General features: G+C 50.7%; 1 protein-coding gene across 1 annotated transcript in view; it reads left to right on the top strand.

Annotated features, from left to right (window-relative positions):
• The window catches only part of STUM (stum, mechanosensory transduction mediator homolog), a 61,551-nt gene that overhangs the window by 26,303 nt on the left and 12,456 nt on the right, over nt 1-22,792 (top strand). The window contains exon 2 of the mRNA XM_055146798.1: nt 22,114-22,293. Coding sequence (XP_055002773.1) covers nt 22,114-22,293 — 180 coding nt within the window. The remainder of the gene's footprint in view (nt 1-22,113; nt 22,294-22,792) is intronic.

The raw sequence follows: 22,792 nt of genomic DNA, 5'->3' as shown, positions 1-22,792 counted from the left end.
CAGAGGTAGCTTATGGCGTGGCTACTGAATTGCCAGAGACAGGGACTTACGGGTGGAGGATCTCCATTCCCCATCTTGTTGAACCCAGAGTTCTCAGTCACAGAGTCCCGCATACCTGGGATTTTTCGTTGATTCACTTGTGGGGGAGGCTTGGCCTATGTGTGTGGAGAGCAGCCTCGGGCATGGTGGCGGCTGGGTTTTGGAGGTTTTTGGCTGCCAGGGCTGGGTCCCTCGGGGCGGGGAGAGGTCTCACCCATCCCGAGCCTGATTTTTAATCTTAAATTCGTGTGACCCGTGTGATCGGCCGCTCCACTGCATGGTTAGACAGGTAGCACAGCAGGACACGAGCTCTATGGGACCAGCACAGCCAATAATGAACCTTTGAAGGACATGTGGGAGTGATGGCTGCCGTGGAAACCTGTGACCCCGGCATCAAAGAGGCTTGACAATGAGATTTTCAGGAGATAAGATTGGGGCTTTTGTTTTCACTCTGTTTTCCTAAAATTTACTATATTCCATGAGTACCTTTCAACAAGGGTAGATTCAGTGCCTAAAACAGAGCAGGGCCTTGATTCACGCTTAGGTCTATAGTGCAGTGTACACAAAGCTGACCTGCAGTGGAAATGGAGCTTCAAAGATTCAGCCAATGTGGGGGATCAATAATCTAGTACACCAGGTGCCACGGGGGAAGGGAAGGGGGTGGACAGGAAGCACTAGGAGCAGACATTGGACTACAGAGCTTTGGAGACCCGTGGGGAGAGAATGCAAGGTGCTAGATGGCAGTTGCAGAGAACAGGCCCGTGGAGAAGAACACAGAGCACCCCAGTTCCTGAGTCAGCTCTGGGGCAGGGTGCCTGAGACCCAAAGTTCTGGCTGCTGCCTGGGGTGCTGTAGGAGGAGACTGCTCAAGGCTAAAGTCACTGTGTCCTGTTGCAGACATGCGGGGGGGGGGGGGGGCGGTGACCAGCATGGGAAAGAATTCAACATAATCCATTAAATAGCTTTACTCGTGAATAGTGTATACTCAAGAATAAGCATGCTCAGAGAGCTAATAGTATGGTTTCCAAGTAAGACAGTTTTCTAAAAGTCAACAGTAAACACTCAAAGAGTCATAGTATGGGCATCTTCAGAGACAACAGGGCCATTTCCACACAAATATCTAGTTTACATAGATTAGGAACCGGGGAAATATGTGAGGGATGATATTTTCATGATTTTTCAATGAAGAGGGAGGTTTTGGGGTGGTGATTTTCTGTAGTCAAATCCCTGAGCACCCCATATGATCCCCCAAGCCCGCCAGGAGTGATCTCTGAGCAGAGTCAGGAGGAAGCCCTGAGCACTTCTGGATGTGACTCAACATCCCCTTCTCCCCCCAAAAATTCTAACCATATTTGGTAGTTTCCAGAGGGTTCCATGACAACAGTAGATGGCAATAATGCAGGAAAGCATGCACATGTAATGGGTGTAACTGGAGAGATAGTAGAGTGGGTAAGGACCTTGCCTTGCATGCAGTCAACCCAGGTTCAATCCCAGCACTACATAGTCCCTGATCACTGCCAGTACTAAGGCCCGGACACTACCAGATATAACCACACAAAAGCAAATGTAATGAATATATAGTGAAGCTAGACGTCATTCAATGGTCACTTGATCCTCCATCTTGAATTTCCTTGGCTCCTACTAATCTTGGGCTTCAGTGAGTCTTGGGCCTTACTGTTCTTACTTTTGGAGGTATTTGGAGTCTGTGATAGTAACTCTGTTGGCAGAAACATATCAGGCTCCCAGGCTTTGTGTGAGGGTTTGAAAGAAAAGCCTGATCAAAAATGGGAACTGATCATAGATACAAAGGGGTGTGTGGTACATTAAAGGCTGGGCACAGTAGTTTCTCATCCTTGTACGCACACAGATATTTGACGACGGGACTCACAGAGTATTGTGGTTGTGCCACGTCTTGCAGCGTCTGCACAGGGGAATATTTTCCCACAAAGAATAAAGTTTTCTGATTTCTTCCCCTTCGAAGCCTGTTGAACCCCACATTTGCACTAGCCATTTTCCTGTGTCAGGCGCATTGTGTGTGGGTGCAAAGGAAATTCTCCTGAACCACCCTGAGCTCTCTAGAGGCTGGACGAATAACAAGCATGAGGCAGAGTGATAGAGAAAATGTAAGGAGAAATCTAATTACATGGATACCTCCCGCAGCTATGGGAGAGAGCCAGAGAAATTCACCCACATAGTTTTCATACATTAGCTTAAGAATTTTTAGCTAAGACAAAGGTTCAGGGAAAAAGGGGAAGGCCTGTTTGGGTAGTTACCAAAGAAATGAGCACACGCACAAACACACACACACACACACACTCACACACTCACACACACGTAGGTTTACAATCCATCTTTTCCCTGGAAAAGACAGAAGGGATCTTAGTGTCTGTGTTGCAAGCCATAATGCCCAAAAGTAGAAAGAGTGTATGGGGAATATTGCCCGCCATGGAGGCAGGGGGAGGATATAAAAGGGGGTATACCAGGGATATTGGTGGTGGGGAATGTGCACTGGTGGGGGATGGGTATTTTATCATTGTGCAATTGTAACCCAAACATGAAAGTTTATAACTATCTCTCAGTGATTTAATAAAAATTAATTTTTTTTAAAAAAATAAAAGGCTGAAGGGTATGTAGAGACGTTCTATGAGGTGGAAAGCGTTGCCAGTGGGCCACATCAGCCTCCATGTAGAGCCTTGCATGAAATCCACTTTAGCCAAAGACATATTTTGTGATGGGTGATATTTGTTCCTCTGCAATTGCTCCAACCACCTCTTGGAAAATGCTGAGATGCCCAGGATGGTGTCGCCCTGTCACTGAGCTTTGAAGCTATGTCTGCTTCCTCTGGCTCACAAATAGATGTTGTGTGTGTGTGGGGGGGGAATCTTAGGAAACATACAGTCTCAGAGTCTCATTTGATGGACATGGATACCAAGGCTCAGAGGCCAGAGTGCCTCTCCCAGGTCTTGGGGCAAGAGTCCACGCCAGGGGGAGAACCCAGGTTTTCTCACCCCAAGTCCTGAGCATGTGTGTGGCATGTGGTGTGTAGTGTGAGGTGAGAGACATGAGGTGTGATGTGAGGTGTGTGAGATGTGTGGGGTGAGGCATGTGAGGTAATAAGTGTGGGACGAAGTTGTGAGGTGTCATATGAATGAGGTGTGTGGGATGAAGAGGGTGGGGTGATGTCTGTGAGGTGTGTAAGGTGTATTGGGCAAGGTGAGGTGGGTGGGGTGTGTGAGGTGATGTGTATGTGGTGCAGGGTGTGAGATGAGGTGTGTTTGATGTGTGGGGTTATGAAATATGAGATAAGGTGTGTGGGGTGAGGTGAGAGGGGTGAGGTGTGTGGGTGAGGTGAATGGGCTGAGGTGTGTGGGGTGAGGTGTGTGGGGCGAGGTGAGTGGGCTGAGGTGTGTGGGATGAGGTGAGTGGGGTAAGGTGTGTGGGGTGAGGTGTGGGGGTGAGGTGTGTGGGGTGAGGTGTGTGGGCTGAGATTTGTGGGCTGAGGTGTCTGGGGTGAGGTGAGTGGGGTGAGGTGAGTGGGCTGAGGTGAGTGGCCTGAGGTGTGTGAGGTGAGGTGAGTGGGGTGAGGTGTGTGGGGTGAGGTGAGTGGGCTGAGGTGTGTGAGGTGTGTGGTATGTGTCAGGGGCCTGGAACAAACAAATATTAAACCAAGCAGGACAGGAGAGACTCAAATGGTTCAGAACCCCTGGCTAGGGATTCGGGGTTCTCAGAGAGATTGCCCAGTCCTAGTTTCCCATTGAGTCACTCTAAACTCACCAATGAGACCCTCCTGGGCTGGGTCACACAAGGCGGTTCAGAGGTGAGCTTCCAGATAGGGCTGACCTCTGGGCCAGGATCCCTGAGTGGAATCGGACTAAGTGGTGATGGGGCAGGGTGGCTAGAGAGTAAGGGAACGGGCCAGCCTCCTTCTACACTGTCCCTAATGGAGAGCACTGCTGGAGTCAGCCAGAGGACTCGATTCCCTGGGTGCCATCTCAGAGAAGAGTAAGCAACCAGAGCCAGAATGATAGTACTGCAGCTAGGGCATTTGCCTGACATATGGCTGACCCAGGTTCGATCCCTGTCATCCCATATGTTCTCCCAAGCACTGCCAGGGTTAATTCCTGAATGTAGGGCCAGGGGTTATGTGACCAAAAATATAAAGAAATTGTGTGCTTTCCCTGGTGTTTCTGTCTGCTGCGCAAATATTCACCGGGCGGAAGACTTAATCTCAGCCCTGCATGGCAGCTTCTTACCCTAATAGGCAATGTTTGATGGAGAAGCCTCCTGGGGCTGACCTTGGTATCTGACTGGGGAGTCCTGCCACCCCCAGTTCCCAGCACTTGCCCGGACCTTTCCCTGCTGGAAAGAAAATGTTCCACTCCAGTGCTCCTTTGCTTAAGGAATTCTGGTAAACTCCCTGTGAACCCCTCCTGGCCCTACAATCAGGTTGGGGGACGGGGTCAGCAGAGGGGCCTCAGGTCCTGCTCTACCAGAGGAACTTTCCTTCCTTCAGGCCTCTGGAGCACTTCAAGACAGGGGTGACACATGATGGGGTGTGTTCAGGACAGAATAGGTGGGACAGAGGCAGTACTGGGGGCTGGGAGTGGGCAGACTATGTGTGTTGGGGCTTGAGGTTCTGGCTATTAGTGTCCCAGGGGGCAATACCCCTGATTTGGAGGTATACTAGCTCACTGTTAATTGTATTTCCTGAATCACACTGGAACACATGATCAAGGCTCCTAGGAGAGGCTGTGGCCATGTGTGCCCCAGGGAAGGGGCTATCATGCTAAGGTCACCAATGTCAGGACACAGGAATGTCCAAATGACCTCCAGCCAACACAGACTTCCTCTCATAATCAGTCTTAGTTGGACAACTCTTTGGCCTTGGGGACATTTATAGTGCACATCCACGCCCTAACCCACTCCATCCCCAGAACTGCTTATCCCTAACTGAAATTCTGCACTCATTACACACTAGCTCCCCATTAGCCCCAAACTTAGTCCCTGGTGACTGCTATTCTGCCTCCTGTCTCTGAGAATTTAATGACACTCCATTCCTCAAATAATTTGACTCCAACATTATTCATTCTGTGTCTGGCTTATTTAACTCAGCATGTCTTCAATGTCTTCCTGACTAGCATCAGAATTTCCTTCCTTTTAAGGATGAATAATATTTCAAATGTGTCCTCCTGTTGTTCATCCATCCATCCATCCATCCATCCTTTCATTCATCCTTCTGTCTACCCCTCCATTCACCCATCTAGCCACCCTTCCATCCCTCCACCCATTCACCCATCCTTCCATCTATTCCTCAACCTGTCTACTCTTTCCCACCACCCTTCCATCCATCCCTCACTTCATCCATCCATCAGTCCATCCACCCTATTGTCCCTCCTTCCTTCCCTCCATCCCTACAGGGATAGTGAGCATTTGGAAGAGGCAGTGACCATTCCAAGAGACTCTAAATTCCCCACAAATTGCCTAATTTCAATGATCTCCAGGGCTGTTTGGAGCATCTTGCTGCCATGGAGGGTGTGAGCAGAGATGGAGGAGAGGAGGGTGTTTCCCCTGCTAAAGGGAGGCTGCGAGGTTGGCTCCCTGCCTCCTTTCCTCTGGGTACACTATCCTGTCCTATAACCCCATCCTGCTTGTGGGGGATTGTTCCCAAGTGGACAGGGACACAGTGACTGTTAATACAGGGTGCCAGTCTGAGCCTAAGGGCAACTCTCAGGATGGTGGCTCAAAGGGATGACGAGTTCAAAACTTACCAAATGCTCTTAAGGATGAGCCCAAGCAAATCACAGAATCAGTGCTTGGGAAAAGCATCAGCACGTCCTTTAGAAAACTCGATTCAGTTCCAGCAAGGGAGGCAGAATTCCCATCTGCAGCTAGCCAGATGTGCAGCCCAGCAAGGAACCTAGCACGGGCCACCAAGCTGAGGGACCTCACTTTTGTCAAAGGTGAAAGGGGCCCCGAATCCAGGAGTCTGACCATGGTCTGGGTCCTTAGGGTGGGGGAGGAGCAGCCCCACAGGGTGTACTCTGAGGTGGGGTGCAGAAACAATGACAGCGTTTCCAAGAGCATGTGCGTGTTAGTGTGTGTGTGGGGGGAGGGTAATGCTTCTGCCTAGAAACATCACTGACATTTCACTGAGGGAACAGGCTGTGGTGGGACCCCCAGACCCTCTGGGGGAACTTCTCCCTGACTGGTGCTTGGGTTCGAGTGTGACCCTCTGGGAGTCATTCGTTCTTCCCTCGTAGGCACTGGTGCGTGTTGTGTCGGATGGCTTCTGTTCTTTTCTTGCCCCTTCCCAGCACTGCCCCCTGGCCCCATCTGTCTGTCAGCTTTGGGAAGGGGCGGAAGGCTCCTCCAGGACAGCGCGGGTCCCAAGATCCCCGGCTTCTTTTTCCTTCATTTTCCGAAGGCCAAGTGAGGCCCAGCCTCAGAGCCCTGGGGACTGAATTCTGCTGAGTGCGACAATAACCACGTCAGCAGGGAGCCCCTCTGGGAGGCAGTGGCCATGGGCCACTGCAGACCGTGCCCAAGAAGGATGGGGAGCCCCAGGGGCCACTTCCACAAGGGGGAGGGGGGAGGAAGTGGTGGCCTTTTCCCCGTTGCTCAGAGATCTGAGGAGGAGTTGTGACCTGTTTATCTGTACAGGACCTGCCCACCCCTCTCTGCGGGGATCCAGAGGAGGCGCCTTCCTCCTTGGCTTGAGAAACCATCAACAGCCCAGCCCAGTGGGTTCCTGTGAGCCAGTAGCTAGTCCTGCCTCCTGACAACCACGGGGATGGGGTGAGGGTGCTGTGCTGGGTAGGGGTGGGGATGTACTTACTGAGTATGCTGACATTGGGGCATGTCCCCAAGGGATATACCATACCCCAGGGCCCACCAGTGATTACAAGGATAGGACAGGACAGCAACAGAAAGCTGACAGGGCTCTAGTTCATCACACAATCATCAGAGGTCTCATGCCCTTCTCTCAGCGCCCCCCCCCAAATGTGGGGTGATACAACCACAGAGGTGGGATATGGTTTAAGGTGCTTGTCTCAAGCACAGCTGACTCCTGATTCAGACCTCAGCCCTGCCAGGCGTGGTCCCTGAGCACCAGATGTGACCTAGTCACTTCCATTTCCTCCACCCACAAAAAAAAATGTTTTGGGCCAGAGACACAGTACAAGAGTTTTTGTCTTACTTGTGGCTGACTCTGGTTCACTCCCTGACATTGCAAATGGTCTCCAAAAGAGCAGCAGGAGTGAACCCTAAGCACTGCCAGGTGTGGCCCAATTCCCCGCCCCCCCACTCCAAATATTGCTGCAGCCCTCTTCCAGGATAAAATGGAACCCAGTCATCAGAACAAGCTACAGGGTATCATTGTCTCTGCTAACCCCACCAACAGTTGGGCCTGAAGCTACATTTAAGGTCTAGAGCTGGGGCTGGAGTGATAGCGGGGAGGTGCTTGCCTTGCAGGTGGCCGACCCAGGCTCGACCTCTGGCACCCCATAGGGTCTCCCAAGCATGACCGGGACTGAATCCTGAGTCAGAGGTCAGAGTAACCCTTGAGCATCAGCAGGTGAGATCCAAAAACAGAACTAGAAAGATCCAGAACTCTGGGGGCTGGAGGTGCGCAGGAGAGAAGGCATTTGCCTCAGGGCACCTGTACCAGCAGTCTTCCCCCCCCCCTCCTTCCGAATCCCTGCACCACTTGTGACCTTTGGGCAGCACCAAGAGTCACTCCTGAGCACAGAGCTGGAAGAGTCCCTGAGTGCGACTGGAATGGCCCAGACCCCAGGACTCATAGTCTGTCCAGTTCAATGGACACACAGTGTGCTGGTCATCACTGTACCAGAGTTCTGTGATCACTTGCTGACCACCAAACTCTCAGGAAAGGCAGCCAGGTTCCCCAATGTTTATTTTGGTTTTTGGCTCACCCCCAGCAGTGCTCTGCACTAACTCCTGGCTTTGTGCTCAGGGATCACTCCTGGTGGTGCTCAAGTGCTCATCACTATGAGGGGGTCGTCAAGGATGGAACCTGGGTCAGCTGCGTGCAAGGCAAGCACTTCCCATCTGTACCATTGCTCCAGCCATGCCCTCTAGTCTTTAGTGCTGGGTCAAGCCATTTTGCTCTGCTCACCAATTGTGCAGGTCAGGAATTTGGACAGGAGGACATAGGGGAGGGGGCTGCTCTCATGCCTCCTCTCTGGTGCCCAGGACTTCAGCTAGAAAGACCCAAAGAGAGTCTGGAGACACCTTGACTGACCTGTCAGGGCAACTGCGTCAGCAGGGGGCTCACAGGTCTGCCTGTTGGAGCCTCTGGCGAGCACCTCCCTCCAGGGGCTTTCTTGGGCTTCCTTCCAGCATGGCGCTGGATGGGAGAGAGCAGGTAGGAAGTGGAAACCAGCAGTTTAAGACCTAATGCCAAAGGCTGGCTCTGCGCTACTTCTGCTGTATTTGGGCTACTCAGTCTCAGAGTTCTTTGGGTTTTTTTTTGTTTGCTTGTTTGTTTTTTAATTTTTATTGAATCACCATGAAACACAGTCACAAAGTTGTTAGTAATTGGGTTTCAGTCATACAGTGTTCCAACACCCATGCCTTCACCAGTGTACATGTCTCACCAATAATGTCCTCAGTTTCCCTCTCACAACCCCCACCCTTCAGCCTGCCTCTCTGGGAGGCACTTTCTCTCTCTCTCTCTCTCTCTCTCTTTCTCTCTCTTTCTCTCCTCTCTCCCTTTCTTTCTTTCTTTCTCTCTCCCCCCTTTCTCTATCTCTCTCTCCTTTTGGCATTATGGTTTTCAGAGCTCTTTGAGAAGTTGAAGGGGGGGCATAGGTACCATTCATTAGCTCATTTTTAAATTTAATTTTTTAAAAATTGAATTATCATGGGATACTGTTACAAAGTTGTTCATAATTTAGTTTCAGTCATACAATGTTTTAACACCCATCCCTTTACCAATGCACATTCCTCTCCACAAATGCCCCCAGTTTCTTTCCCACCTGTCCCCCCCACCTGACCCCTGCAGTCTGCCTCTATGGCAGACGCTTTTCTTCTCTGTCTCTCTTATTTCCCTATTAGGTACCGTGGTTTGCTATACTAAATGAAAGGGTATCATTTTACCTCCTTTCAACACTCAGTTTTTGTCCAGAATGATCATTTCCAACTATCATTGTCATAGGAGAATACCTGTCTTTTTTTTTTAAATTAATGAATCACCATGAGGTACAGTTACACACGTAAAATCTTTCATGCTTGCATTTCAGTCATACAATGATTGAGTACCCATCCCTCACCAGTGCCCATTTTCCACCACCAATGGTGCCAGCATCCCTCCCACCACCCCACCCCACCCCTCCCCCTACCTCACACCGCCTCTGTGACAGGGCATTCCCTTTTGTTCTCTCTCTCCTTTTGGAACCTCTAACTCTTAATGGAAGAGTTATTTGGGACCCTATTTTTAAATACATTCTACTTCTGTTTAGAAGATGATCTAATATACTGTTTCTCTCTTTGATTTTATAATATGTTTTTTTCTATTAGTTAATACTGCTGTTTACTTACTTACTCAGCCAATAAAATGACTCCCATCTTTTTATTATCTTCTTTCTCTGCAACCCCACATATTTCACTAGTGAATCTCCTCTTTCATGTAGCCAAGGCCTTGCAAGGTGAATAGTCCCTACTTCTAGCTCCAGGGCTGCGTCTAATTACTTAGACCAATAAGCAGGTTTTATTTCCTTTGCCTAATCATTGATTCGAGAGTGGGCTGATAACCGCTCTGGGCCAATCTCAGGATACTTGCCTGCAATGTTGGGACAGAAATTTTCCGTCTTTGGGGGCTGGAGCGATAGCACAGTGGGTAAGGTGTTTGCCTTGCACGCGGCCGACCCAGGTTCGATTCCCAGCACCCCATATGGTCCCCTGAGCACCACCAGGGGTAATTCCTGAGTGCAGAGCCAGGAGTAACCCCTGTGCATTGCCAGGTGTGACCCAAAAAGCAAAAAAAAAAAAAAAAAGAAGAAGAAATTTTCCATCTTCTTGGGACAAGCAGTATGTGAAGGTAAATCCTGGAGTTGCTGTAGTCATTTTGTCACCGCGAGGGAAAATGATCTGATAATAATGCTGATACTGGGAAGATAGAGCAGAAAAGGCAGACATTGAGTCCTCACTGAGCCAGGGAATCAAGCTGATGCTAACCCTTACTAATAACCAAAACAGCAGACAGCATGAAGCACTCAGATTAGTTGCAGGTACTGTCAATGCATAACTTCTTTTCGACCTTACAAAGATATGAGTTTTATTATAACCACTATCTTACAGTTGAGGAAAGACATATTAATAAGGATGCTTTGATGAAGAGACAGGCCTCCAGAGCAGAAGAGTTTGTTTGTTTTGGGGGGTGCACACCCCACAAGTGCTCAGGGCTTACTCCTGGCTTTGTGCTTAGGGATCACTCCTGGTGGCACTTGGGGGAAAAAATGTGTTGCCAAAGGTCAAACCTGGGCTTGCCGTGTGCACAGCAAGCGCCTCAACCCTGGTGTTATCTCTCCAGCCCCAGAAGCAGATGAATTCGACCTTACTGAAGTTGGTGAGAAGCAAAGTCGAATCACAGGCGGGTCTGGTGCCACAGTCAGCTCCTTTCCACTGCCCGCCCCGCCTTCCTGGGCTGTTCGTTAGGTGTGTGATCCAAACAAATCATTTCATTACTTTTACCTGTTCGAGTCCCTTACTTCTAAAACAAAGATGTAATGGTCCAGCCCCCCACGCTGCCCCCGAAAGTGTGGTATGCCCTGTGGCTAAGCAGCACTGCCTGTGCCTCTGAGGAAGCATCCCCCAAGCCCCAGGGTCCCCAGAGGAAGCTGGACAGGTCTCTAGGAAGGAGCAGGTGTGACTCTGGGTGTGTGGGGAGATAGATGACATCTGAGCCTGGGCCCACAAAGGCCTCCTTCTGCCTTCCTGCCTTCCTCCCAGGTCCCAGGCGGCCCGGGGCCAGCTCAGCCCAGTCACCTTCTTCCCCACTGCTGTTGTGTGGCCGCTAAATGAATCCACAGTGACGCTTTGAGATAACTTAGGGCCAGAGTCCTTCCCTGGCTTCCAAACAAGGAGTTCTAGTGCCGTCCCTCTGTTCCCTGCGTTTGGGAAAAGACCCTTCTTTGGGTGCTTACCAAACAGGGAGTGCATGCCAGAAGCATTCCTGACACTGGGGGCCTCTGGATGGAGCCCTGGCAGAGGGAAGGCCTCCCTTATTTTCTGCAAGCCCAGGTCCTAGTTTGCGTCACTACTGTTTGGGGGACAGTCTTGCATAGTCGGACTCTGGCAGGTGCCACTTTATAACTGAAAGAAAATTTAATTTCTTTTTTTTTGCTTTTTGGGTCACTCCCAGCGATGCTCAAGGGTCACTCCTGGCTCTGCACTCAGGAATTACCCCTGTCCGTGCTTAGGGGACCATATGGGATGCTGGGAATCAGACCCGGGTCGGCCGTGTGCAAGGCAAATGCCCTACCCGCTGTGCTATCACTCCAGCCCAGAATATTTAATTCCTTTTTCTTGTTTTTTTTTGTTTTTTTTTTTTTAGGAAGGAAATAGGAAAAAAAAAGAAATAGAGGGAGGGAAGAAGAAAAGCAGGCAAGAAAGGAAGGAAGGAGGGAGAGAGGAAGAACGAGACCAGGGAGCTAACCCGAGGGAGGTTTGACATGTGTGTGGCCTGTGGAAGGCCCCCTTGTCTGACTCCTGGCTCTAAAGACCCCCGCCCACCACTGGGCCCATGCAGTGCCGTATCTCAGGGCTGGAGCAGTGAAACCCCAGACCCAGTGGCCTAATGTTACTGGGCGTGGCCCTGGACCCCGATGGTCACTGCTCAGGAGACAAAAAGAAAAAGAAAAGAGAAAGATGAAAGGAAGAGGGGAAGAAGGAAAGAAAACGGTAAAAGAAAAGAGCTCCCTATAATTCGGCTACGGCAAGACAACCTTCATTTTGCTTAATACACTCCAGTCTTACTCACATACCTAAATATTTTGAAGCTCCTGCACTGTATACATACTATTTTTGTAGTTTCACTTAAGGCATTGCCCGACTTTCTAGGTTGGGATTATAATTATGATTTTTTTGCTGGCTGCATGATCCTATGGCAGATGGATGAGTATGGCGCCTCTGACTTCAGGACACTGACACACTGAACTTGGCAGCATTACATTTTTATTTTTATTTTTTTAAGGCAGAGTGTAGTGCCTTAAAATTGGCGGCAAGCCAGTCTAAGGGTAAGTTACACTGATCTTCCCATTTAAGTTCACATTCGTGATCCTCATGCACAGCTCCCAGGTGTCAAGTTCCCATTCCTGGGCTACATCCCAGGGAAAGACGTTGCCATCACCTGCCTTCTAGGGAGGCTCTGCCCGTGGCCCGTGAACGCCTTACTGAGTGTGCACCGTGTACGCGGTCGTCCTAACTCAATCCCACACCCTCTCAGTGAGGGCGCATCTGACATCTTAAATTAGTCCCAGGCAGAGAAACAGAGGTCTGGAGATCTGGCCTTCTTCAAGTCTCAGGGCTCACTGGTGTTCAACCCTGGAGTTGGGCCCCAGAACCTCCCTTTGTTTTTGTTGCTGTTGTTGCTTTTGTTTGGGGGCCACACCCAGCACTGCTCAGGCTCATTCCTGCCTCTGCACTCAGGGTTCACTCCTGGCGGGGCTCAGGGTTGAACATATGTGGTGCTGGGGATAGAACCAGGGTCAGAGAGAAGGCAAGCTTCCTATCAGCTGTACTATCCTATTTTGTTTTGTTGGTTTGGAGGTCACACCCAGCGGTCCTCAGATTTCCCTCCTGGTGGTGCTTAGTGGGACCATATGTGATGAATTTTCAGGTCCACCCAGTCAGGCTGCGTCTCACTGGGAGTGCCCTGGAGCCCCCTGAGACCGCTTGAAGGCCTCCAGAAATAAATGGGTGAAGTGGCTCAGATAGACTTTGGAGGCCCCTGGAGGCAGGAATGCAGGGGTCCCAGTCGGGGTGGTGGGATTGGAACCGTTCAGTGACTCACTCTGGTACACAGCAGGGCCCACAGGCCTGGGCTGCTGAGGGCTGCAGGGTGGGGTGCAGGGCAGGGTGCAGGATGGCACTGTCCCCCCGACATCCTGTGTGTGGCCATGACCTGGGACTCCAGGGGTGGTTCCCCCCAGCCCTGCCTGGTGTACCTGGCCTTGTGTGCACTGGGGTCTGGAGGTCCTGTGCCACTGGACCCCACGGCCACCTGGGTAGATCAGGGGGCTAAGGAAGGAGCAACTGGACTTCAGCAAGCTCTGAACTGAGCCTGTGCAGAGCCCATCATCGATTTATGATTCAGGCGACTGGATGAGGACCAGCCACACTCAGAGGGACCTTGTAACTGAAAGGCACTCAGGGAGGCTGGGGTCCGTGCAGAACCTTAAGCAGCATCTCTGATCAGCTGCCCTTCATTCCCTCATTTAGTTCTTGCTGGCTGATCTCAGGGGCCCTGTGACCTTGGGCGAGCCCCACTCGGTTTAATCAGTGTCTACCCATCCGTGAAAACATCCTCTTGTCACCTCTGACAAATGTGGTTGCGTTGCCCTGGCCCATCTTTCCACCCATGGTGCCCTTGACACCGTCCTCGTCTGCGGGGAGGTGGTGGGGGGCGAGGGGGTGGAGACACATCATGGCTTTTGAGGATCTCCACAACATCCTATGCTCCTCTGCCCTGGTCACAACACACCCACCTTCCCGTCCCTGTCTACCCTCTGGCACTGAAGCCACACACCTGCCTCAGGACACAGAGCCAAGGAACTGAGATTCCGTGTGATTAGATGGAATCAATATCCTGGTGAGACTTTCTGGCATCCTCGTGCCCTCCTGGCCAGAGACCCAGACCTGTCCCCCAGCCCCCAGCCCCCCACTGTCCGCCCTCACAGAGCCAAACTAGGAGCCCAGGAGGGGAGCTGGAGCGCAGAGGACCCTGCTAATGAACCCCTGGCGACACATGTAATAATACCCAGTGCCATTAAAATTAATGACAGGCTTCAGTCACTCGCCTCCAGCAGGAGAGCCAACTTGCTGTCACGGTGGAGACAATCTGAGCAAAAGAGGGGGACCTGGCCTCATTTTCTGTCCTAAAAAAGATAGCAAATTTATTTGGGGTGTTTGTGGGGGAGCCAGGAGGGCCCCTTGTCCTCCTGCTTGTATTTTATGGAGCTTTTTTTTTCAGATGGGAAATCCAAGAGGTGCCCTTTACAGTGGCTGTGGAACCCAAGGGCTTGCCTCCACCTGTGAGGTCTTCCCTGTCCCTCTCCAGTCCCTTGTGAGGCCTGGCACCCAGGGCTCAACTGGCACCACTGGTCCCCACAGCCACACAGTCTGGTCAACGAGCTAAGGAGGGAGCGACTGGACTGGGAGTCCAGGTCGATCTAAAGGGGGTACATCTGAGTAGTCCAGTCTGCCTGGGGTCAGGAGAGAGAGGAATGTACCCAGGTGGGGGTAGCAACTGTGACTGAGGGTGGGTTCGAGGACATAGGTGACCCACCTGTCCACCTTCCATTAATTTTCTTCCATAAAACTATGCTTGAGAAAACTTAAGATGGAATAACTTAACTTTCTTGCCTGTCTCTAAGTGATCAAGGTGGATGGGGTATTCTCGGAGATACTTGCTGCGGGAGAGAATTCCTAGCTATATCTCTGAGACAGTGCTTCCAGGCAGATACATTGAAGCTGGTATTGCGATGGGCATGGCATCATTAGGTTCTCTGGTGCTGCTTGGAACATTGAGGACTATTCACAGACCACCTCCACCCTCCCCCATACACTTTTTAGTATTGTGCCTTACCAAGTTGTTATGATGGTTTGTTACAGGCACTCAATATTCCAACACCAATCCCATCACCACTATCACCTACCCTTCACCATTGTCTCCAATTTTCCCGACTATCCTTCAAGCCTGCCACAGATCCACAATAATTTATTTTATATTACTTGTTACCAGACTGGAGTGATAGCACAGTGGGTATGGCATGTGCCTTGTACGCAGCTGACCCAGGTTCAATTCCTCTGTCCCTCTCGGAGAGCCTGGTAAGCTACTGAGAGTATCCCACTCGCACGGCAGAGCCTGGCAAGCTGCTTGTGGCATATTCCATATGCCAAAAACAGTAACAACAAGTCTCATAATAGAGACGTTACTGGTGCCTGCTTGAGCAAATCAATGAACAATGGCACAACAGTGCTACAGTGCTGCAGTGCTTGTTACCAATAAATAGCTAATGGGAATAATTAAAAAAAATTTTCCTTGGAAGAAAATTAGTGAAAATTATTGTATCTCACCATGTCGGAGGGATTAAGTCCTTGTCTGAAGGATTACTAGAATGTTGTTTCAAGTTAAGCCTTCTGTATTAATGCTCCTGGTAGTCAAGATTGGTTGGCTTCCACATTACATCCCATCCAATTTTGTGCGCTACTACTGGATTGTCAGTGTTATAGCGTTTGGAGATGCCATATGGCTGTATTCAAGGTCATGTGATCCCAGAAATCCACAATTTTCAACTGGGAGGCCCAATTGGAGTTAAATTTTTTACTGGGCGGCAACTTTGGGGTGTGAGCATGACTACCGGGGCTTCCAGAAGTCCAGGGAGGTGGGGTGTGTAACCCATTCTGACTCCAAGAAGGCCTGGAGATTTCAGTCACAGGGACCTGTGTACTGAGTTTTCAGCAGGTTAATTTCTGTGAGGCTCAGTCCCGAGGTGATGGAATCCAGCCAGAGGCATGGCAGTAACTTTGGAATGGTGCTGGGAGTGGGAGTGAGCTGCTGGCGGGGCTTTGTTTGGGTGGGTGCTGGCCCACCCCCTCTGAGAGTGCCCCAGATGTCTCAGGCAAGAACAGGGATTCAAGAAATTTTTGCAGCTTCACAGACTGTTTTGGGGGAGTGTTTGGGCCACATCCCAGTTATGCCCTAGACTGCTCCTGGACTGATGCCCAGGGGTTCCTCCCACAGTGCTTCTGGGACCATGAGGTGCCGGGGATTGAACCCTGGGTCTCTTGCATGCAAGGCACTGAGTCTCTCTCTCCAACATCCTCTCCCAACCCTCCTTATCTTATCAAGGGGCTGGATCCCAGAAACCCAGGTCCATCCCATGCAGTCACCCCATCCTCACAGCCTCTTCCTCACCATTTTCCCCATGGCCTACTTTCCTCCCACCTGGACACTTCTCCTCCCAGCCTTTTGCCTCATCATTTTTGCTCTAGCTTCTTGGGGCATAGCCTGGGCTCTAAACACCCCCAAGAGCTCATCTTTCCCAGTGGCTTGTGTTGCCTAAAAGCTGGATTCTATGGCAAGGCCCTCTGGGTTCCCTCTAGCCAAACCCTTGTCCATTTATTTATTTATTTATTTATTTATTTATTTATTTATTTATTTATTTATTTATTTATTTATTTATTTATTTATTCACGTGTAGCAGGACTGGGATTGAGCCCAGGGCCTTATGCATGTGAGGTATGTACTTGGTTGCTGAGTTGCGTCCCTGGCTTCACTGATGACATAAATCAAAGTCTGAAACAACCTCATTTTCCCCTGCTGCCCTGGGTACACGAGCCTAGCTCCTTCTCCAGCCAGGCTCTGCACTTCTGGGTTGTCTCTAGAATATTCTTCCCCTGCCCTCCTGCCCTTCTTGGTTTCCCCTCAGCTTTCCAGACCCCTCCCCCACGCCCTTTAGCCCTACCCCTGTCACCGTCTTCCTGAGACAATCCAACAGAATTCATCACTGATCCTTTATCCTGATCCTTTTGTGACTCCGTGTCCCCACTCAGTGTGGGCTCCTGGGCCACGCCCCTGCTCCCGCACCCCAGTCTGAACTCTGCATTCCCAAGACCCAGTGTGGGCGTGTGGTTGGCACTCAGCACCAGAGATCCAAACCTGCGTATTGCAGGAGAGGGGGAGGGCTTGTTCCTTGGCGAGTAGGACTCATTTAAAATAATTAACACCTCTGCACATGAAAATGTGTTAAAGTCATTTTTACAATTTCCTGCTGAATACATTAAAATGAACGATCTTATGTTATAACTCCACTCAGTTCTTGCCTTCCTCGGCGTATTCTCCCTTGTATGGCCAAAGGGACCAAGGTTTTCTCATTAGTGAAATTATTCATGCTAAGTGACAATGATTAAGTAAATTAATGCAATTAATTTGTGCAAATCCATGCCCTGGCAGGTAATGTATGCACATATTATACTAGGCATTGTTCATGGAAAGTGCTTATAATTCTACCCACATCTTAGAACTGTGCTTCCTATCTGCTGATCCTGCCTCCACTTGGGGTGGGGGGGTGCTGGAACATGGGGTTTAACCTTGGGTGCAGTTGGGGGGCGCTTTCTATTTGTTCACTTAAAGGTAGATTTAGGTGGGTAAGGTGCTTGTCTTGTACGTGGCTGATCAGAGATCAATCCCCAGCACTCCATTTGATCTTTTGAGCCCTGCCAGGAGTGGCCCCTGAGTACAGAGTCAGGAGTAAGTCCTGAGCCCAGCTAGGTGTACCCCAACCACCTCTCCTGCAAAAAATGGGCAGAGTGAGGTAGGGAAGGAGTATACAGGTTGCCGCATCAAACTAGGATTTGATCCTCAGAACTGCATGGTCCTGAGCACCCTGAGCCTGGCCCTGGTGGTCCCCATCACTGCAGCACCCTAGCAGCATCAGGTCCTGGGCCGTAGCACTGGTTTCCAGGGGTGCTGAGGGTTACCGTTATTTTCTTCTGAAAAGGGGACAGTAGGCTCAGTAAGTTTGGGAGCCTTCAGCCTACAGTGATCAGATAGACAGCAAGGAAGGTAAGAGGACAGGGACTGGAAGTTCCCCACTGCCCATCAGTGCGAAGGTTGTTTTTGTTTCGAATACAGGGTGAGTCAGTTCCCTCCTTGCAGATGCACTTCTCTTTCACTGTGTGTCCTTCTAGAGTGCTGCATGCTGCAGAACCCTGGGTTTGACCTGTCTCCGAAGAAGCAGGTAGATGCATGGTGAGGGCTGTTGGTCTCCAATATAGTTGGCTATTCTGATGAGATGTTGTTTTTCCCTCTGAATAGGGTCCCCCAGGCTTGGTCCCCTAGGCTGTATGGCCCAGTGGTTTGTTGCTCTGGCCTGGTGGTGCTGGGAGTTACCAGGGCCACACTCAGAGCAACTATGGGAGGCTGCCAGGGCTGTACGTGTCAGTGCTCAGTGAGCCCTGCAGTGCCAAGGACAGAACCCAGGGCCTTACCTATGCTAGGCATGTGCTCCACCATCAGTTCTATTTCCTTGGTCCTAAGACTAGTGATTTTTAACCTTCATATAATTTGGACTGACAAAGGTTCAAAGACCAGCAATTTAAAACCAGGAACCAGATAACTTTCTGGCTCTACGACCGAGCTAAGTGATAGAGTTTCCCTATGCTGCAACTTTTGTTTTGTTTGTTTGGGGGTCACACAGCTGTGCTTAGGGGTTACTCCTTGCTCAGTGCTCATGGATCACTCCTGACAGGGCTTGGAGGGCCATGTGGGATGCTGGGATGGAACCCGGGCTGGTTGCATGCAAGGCAAGTGCCTTATCCCTGTACTATCTCTCTGGTCCCTAGAAGTTTTTATAGATGGTGATTCTGGTGCTAACAATAAGGGCTGGAGTGTATGCTTTGCATGTGGGAGCCCCAGGGTGAATTCCCAGTACTGCAAGTTTCCTTGAACACTACCAGGTATACCTCCCTGCCCAATTTATTTTTAACATATGCATTTTTGACTGAGACATTTAATGAATGATAATCAGTCCTTTAAAAGTAGTAAATTTTTTGTGGTTGAGTTTAATAAAAAGAAATTCTGGTTTTCTCAGCAGAAAGAGTGAGGTGCAGCCCTGGGGTCTCAGAAAGGTCCCACTGAGCCAGGACACTGTAGGCCACAGGGGAGGGTGCTACGTGCCTCAACACCTGCCTCTGGCCACACTGGTGGAGCAGGTTGGATGGAGTGCTCACAAGATAGTCTGAAAGTTAGTGAAGAGGGATTTTCTTTCCATCTATTCTCAATGGACTGGACTGGAATGATAGCACAGCGGGTAGGGCATTTGCCTTGCACACAGTCATCCTGGGTTCAATTCCTCCATCCCTCTCGAGAGCCCGGCAAGCTACCAAGAGTATCTCACCTGCACGGCAGAGCCTGGCAAGCTACCCACAACAAGTCTCACAATGGAGATGTTAGTGGTGCCTGCTCAAGCAAACTGATGAACAACAGAACAACAGTGCTACAGTGCTGTTTTCAACGTTCTTTATAGTGGGAAAATATACATCACATAAAACTTACCATCCTAGCCCTTGCTTTTGATGTTATTTGAGGGCTATATGTGGCACTGCTCAGGGCATACTTTTAGCTCTGAACTCAGAGATTAGTGTTCAGGGACCAGATGCCGTGTTGGGGATTGAACTAGGATCAGCTGTGTGTAAGAGCAGTGCCTTAACCTCTGTATGGCCCCATCCTCACTGCTTTTGAGCTCAGCCGCATTAAGTACCTTTGTACTTTGGTGCAACCATTATCCCCGCTCCATAAGCAGAATACTTTCTCCTGCAAAACTGAGAGGGAGCTTCCTTAAACAGTGACTCCCTGTCCCTCGCTCTCCCAAGCTGCAGGCAGCATTTGATTTCCTGTCCCTGTGCTTTTGACCCTCTAAGGACTGTGTGTAAGTGCTGTAGCACTTGGGTCTCAGACACTAGTGGGTTTAGGGTAACCCATAACAGTGACCCAGATAAGATACTTAATCCTTGAGTCTGTGTATGTGTGTCTGTTTAAAGATGTAGGTTTCATTATTATCAAAGTCTGGTGATTCTGATGAGCAAACATCTTGCCAGGTACAAACATTGCAGACTGTTTGTACCTGGCAGCTCCCTAGAGGAGAGGCACGCCAGGCCCAGAAGCACCACCGGCAGTCAGAGGCAGAGGGCAAGTGAGAAACACGGGTCTTTACCTCTCTGTATTTATTTGCTCGCTTTTGTAGTATTGGGGATCCAACCTAGGTCTCCTGTGTGCAAAATGTGCCCTTTTGGAACCAGGAGCTTGATAGGACAGTGCTTAGGGGACATAGCTGGCGTATCCATGAGCATCACCAGGTGAAAGCCTGGAGGCCCCCAAATACTGCCAGTGTGGCCCTTGAGGTCTTCAGCACTGCTGGGGTGGCCTTGGTGACCCTGACATCGCAGGGACCAAGTAGAATTACATCTTCAGACTGTCATGCTGAAATGAATACCTGGTTGGCTGAGAGTCACTGGTGAACTCTCAGACCTCCTGAGCATTGGCTTAGGACCCCAAACCCCTCAAAGCCCCTACCCCTGCAAAATTATGCACCTGACCTCTGAACCTCATCCCTAGTATTTAGTGTGGGAAGGAGCAGGGCTGTGGGGGCAGGTTAGAGCAAGTTTGAACAATTCTCGTGTGCGCAGCTGTGCCGGTTGTCTGGGCCCTGTCCCTGGGTGGTTAGAGTGTGAGAGCCCCATAGAGGAGAGGGTTTGGATGTGGGCTCTGGGTCATTTTACTTTACACTCACAAGTCATTTGCTCTTTGGAGGAGTCAGCTTGCCCGGGAAGGGCATTTCTGCAGGGTCGAGAGGCCCTGAATGTGATGGCTTCAGAAATTCCTGCCTAGCATGAGATGGACAGAAGAACGCCCCCTCTAAGACATCCATGCTATGCTCCCGAAGGCCTGTGACTTACACGAGAAAAGGATCTGCAGATGGGCTTAAAGATCCACCAGGAGGGGATTGTCTGGGTTGTACTGGTCGACAAGTGAACTTGCAAAGGATTGCAGAGGAAGGTTGAGAGCAAAGTCGGAGAGAGGAAGGGAAGGAAGCAGGGGGTAGGCGGGAGAGAAGATGATTGGCCACAGGTTTTGACACTGATGGGGACAGCAGGCAGTCTCCAGAGGCTGGGACACAGAGGAGACCAAATGTCCTCTGCCTCCGGGCAGGACTGGCAGGATCTGGGTCAGACTGCTGACCCCAAACACCTTATACTGATGTTGCTTCGAGCTACGAAGCCTGAGTTCCCTCTCACAGTAGCATGAGGAAGTGGATGCTGCTTGGGGACCAGTTGCCACACGGGGTTGATGCGAGGCACTGTGGCTTCTGGTTACAGACCAGGCTCCAGGAGAACGTCGGTGAACAGAGTGATGTTATCTGCAGGGCTCTGGGAAGCTTCCCAGCCACCACATTCCTCAGTGCCTCATGGCTGCAAAATAAATCTCAGGCTTCCTGCCCCTCCCATTGCAGGGCTGGGGTGCATGAGGGACATGTCCCTCCCAGGACAGGGTCTAGGACATCTGCCCCAGCCTGCAGTGTCTCCATTCTGAAGCAATTTGGGGGTCTAGTTCCTTCCTGCCCCCACTTCCAGGCACCAGTGTGTGTTCTGGTTGATCACATCCTCGATTTAGGTCAGTGGGTGACTTCTTTGCCACCCTAGCAGTATGTGCACTTGCCTCTGAACTCTGTCACAGAGATTGGTTCCCTTTTCACCCACATTTTTTTTTTAATTAGTGAATCTCCGTGAAGTACAGTTACAGACTTACAAACTTTTGTTCTTGCCATTTCAGTCATACACTGATCAAGTACCCATCCCTCCACCAGTGCCCATTCTCCACCACTAATAGTCCCAGTATCCCTCCCCCCAACTTCACCTCATCCCCCAATCCCACCCTACCTCTGTGGCAGGGCATTCCCTTTTGTTCTCTCTCTCCTTTTGGGTGTTGTGGTTTGCAATAGAGGTAGTGAGTGGCCATCGTGTTTGGTCTATAGTCTACTTTCAGCACGCATCTCTCAAACCCGAGCATCACCCTCATTGATTGTCCTCACTCCTTCACCACTTGCCCCATGTCATCCATGTTCCCTAAAGTTCTCATACCGTCCTGGGCACTTGGCAGCCTCACGCCTGTCTCGTCCAGGGTGGTAAACGGGCCTCGCCAGGACATGGACAGGAAGAGGTGGGACGGAAGGTGCTGGGTGGGACTGCAGAGAGCCGGCCACTGGACTAGCGTCGAGCAAGCTTGCAAATGTCTCCCTGTGTGCTCACATGACTGTCCCCGCTGGCCTCTCCCAGGGACCTTCATCTCGGCCTTCACCGTGCTGTGCGGGGCCCGCACCGACCTTCCCGACAGGCACGTGTGCTGCGTCTTCTGGTTGAACATTGCCGCGGCCCTCATCCAGATCCTCACGGCCATCGTCATGGTGGGCTGGATCATGAGCATCTTCTGGGGCATGGACATGGTCATCCTGGCCAGTGAGTAACCACCACTGTGTGGGGCTGGTGGAGCAGGACTGGAGGAGGGTTGGGAGGGGCAATGACAGGGTCAATGGGATGCTGGGAGCTGGGGGCTGGGCACAGAGAGCCACGGGGCTGCCCTTCTGCTCAGGGCTCATCGGGGTCCTGGCGAGAGTGTGTCTGCCTGGTTTAGGGGATCTTCTCCTGACATGTGCATGCAGACAGGCAGAGGCCATAGCCAGATGCAGGTGTGAGAGAGGAAGGGAACCCTACTCAGCTGCCACATAGCGGACAGCATCACCTTGGTCAAAGAGAGTGGCCAGCTGACCGTACTGGAGAGCAAGGGTGTGCACCCCCAATCAGCTCAGCTCCCCGTCTCCACCAGGAAGCTTCCAGAAAGAAGGGATCGGCCTTTTGAGTATTTGCCCACCTGAAACCCTCCAACTGTGTTTATGAGAGAAAGAACAACAGAATCTCCCCCTTCACCATGTTACAATGACATGTGTCAACATAGAAA

Source organism: Sorex araneus, chromosome 9, assembly GCF_027595985.1.
Source record: "Sorex araneus isolate mSorAra2 chromosome 9, mSorAra2.pri, whole genome shotgun sequence".
In the NCBI taxonomy this organism is placed as follows: Eukaryota; Metazoa; Chordata; class Mammalia; order Eulipotyphla; family Soricidae; genus Sorex; species Sorex araneus.
The sequence above is the reverse complement of the archived record's forward strand: the minus strand, read 5'-3'. Positions and strand labels throughout refer to the sequence as shown.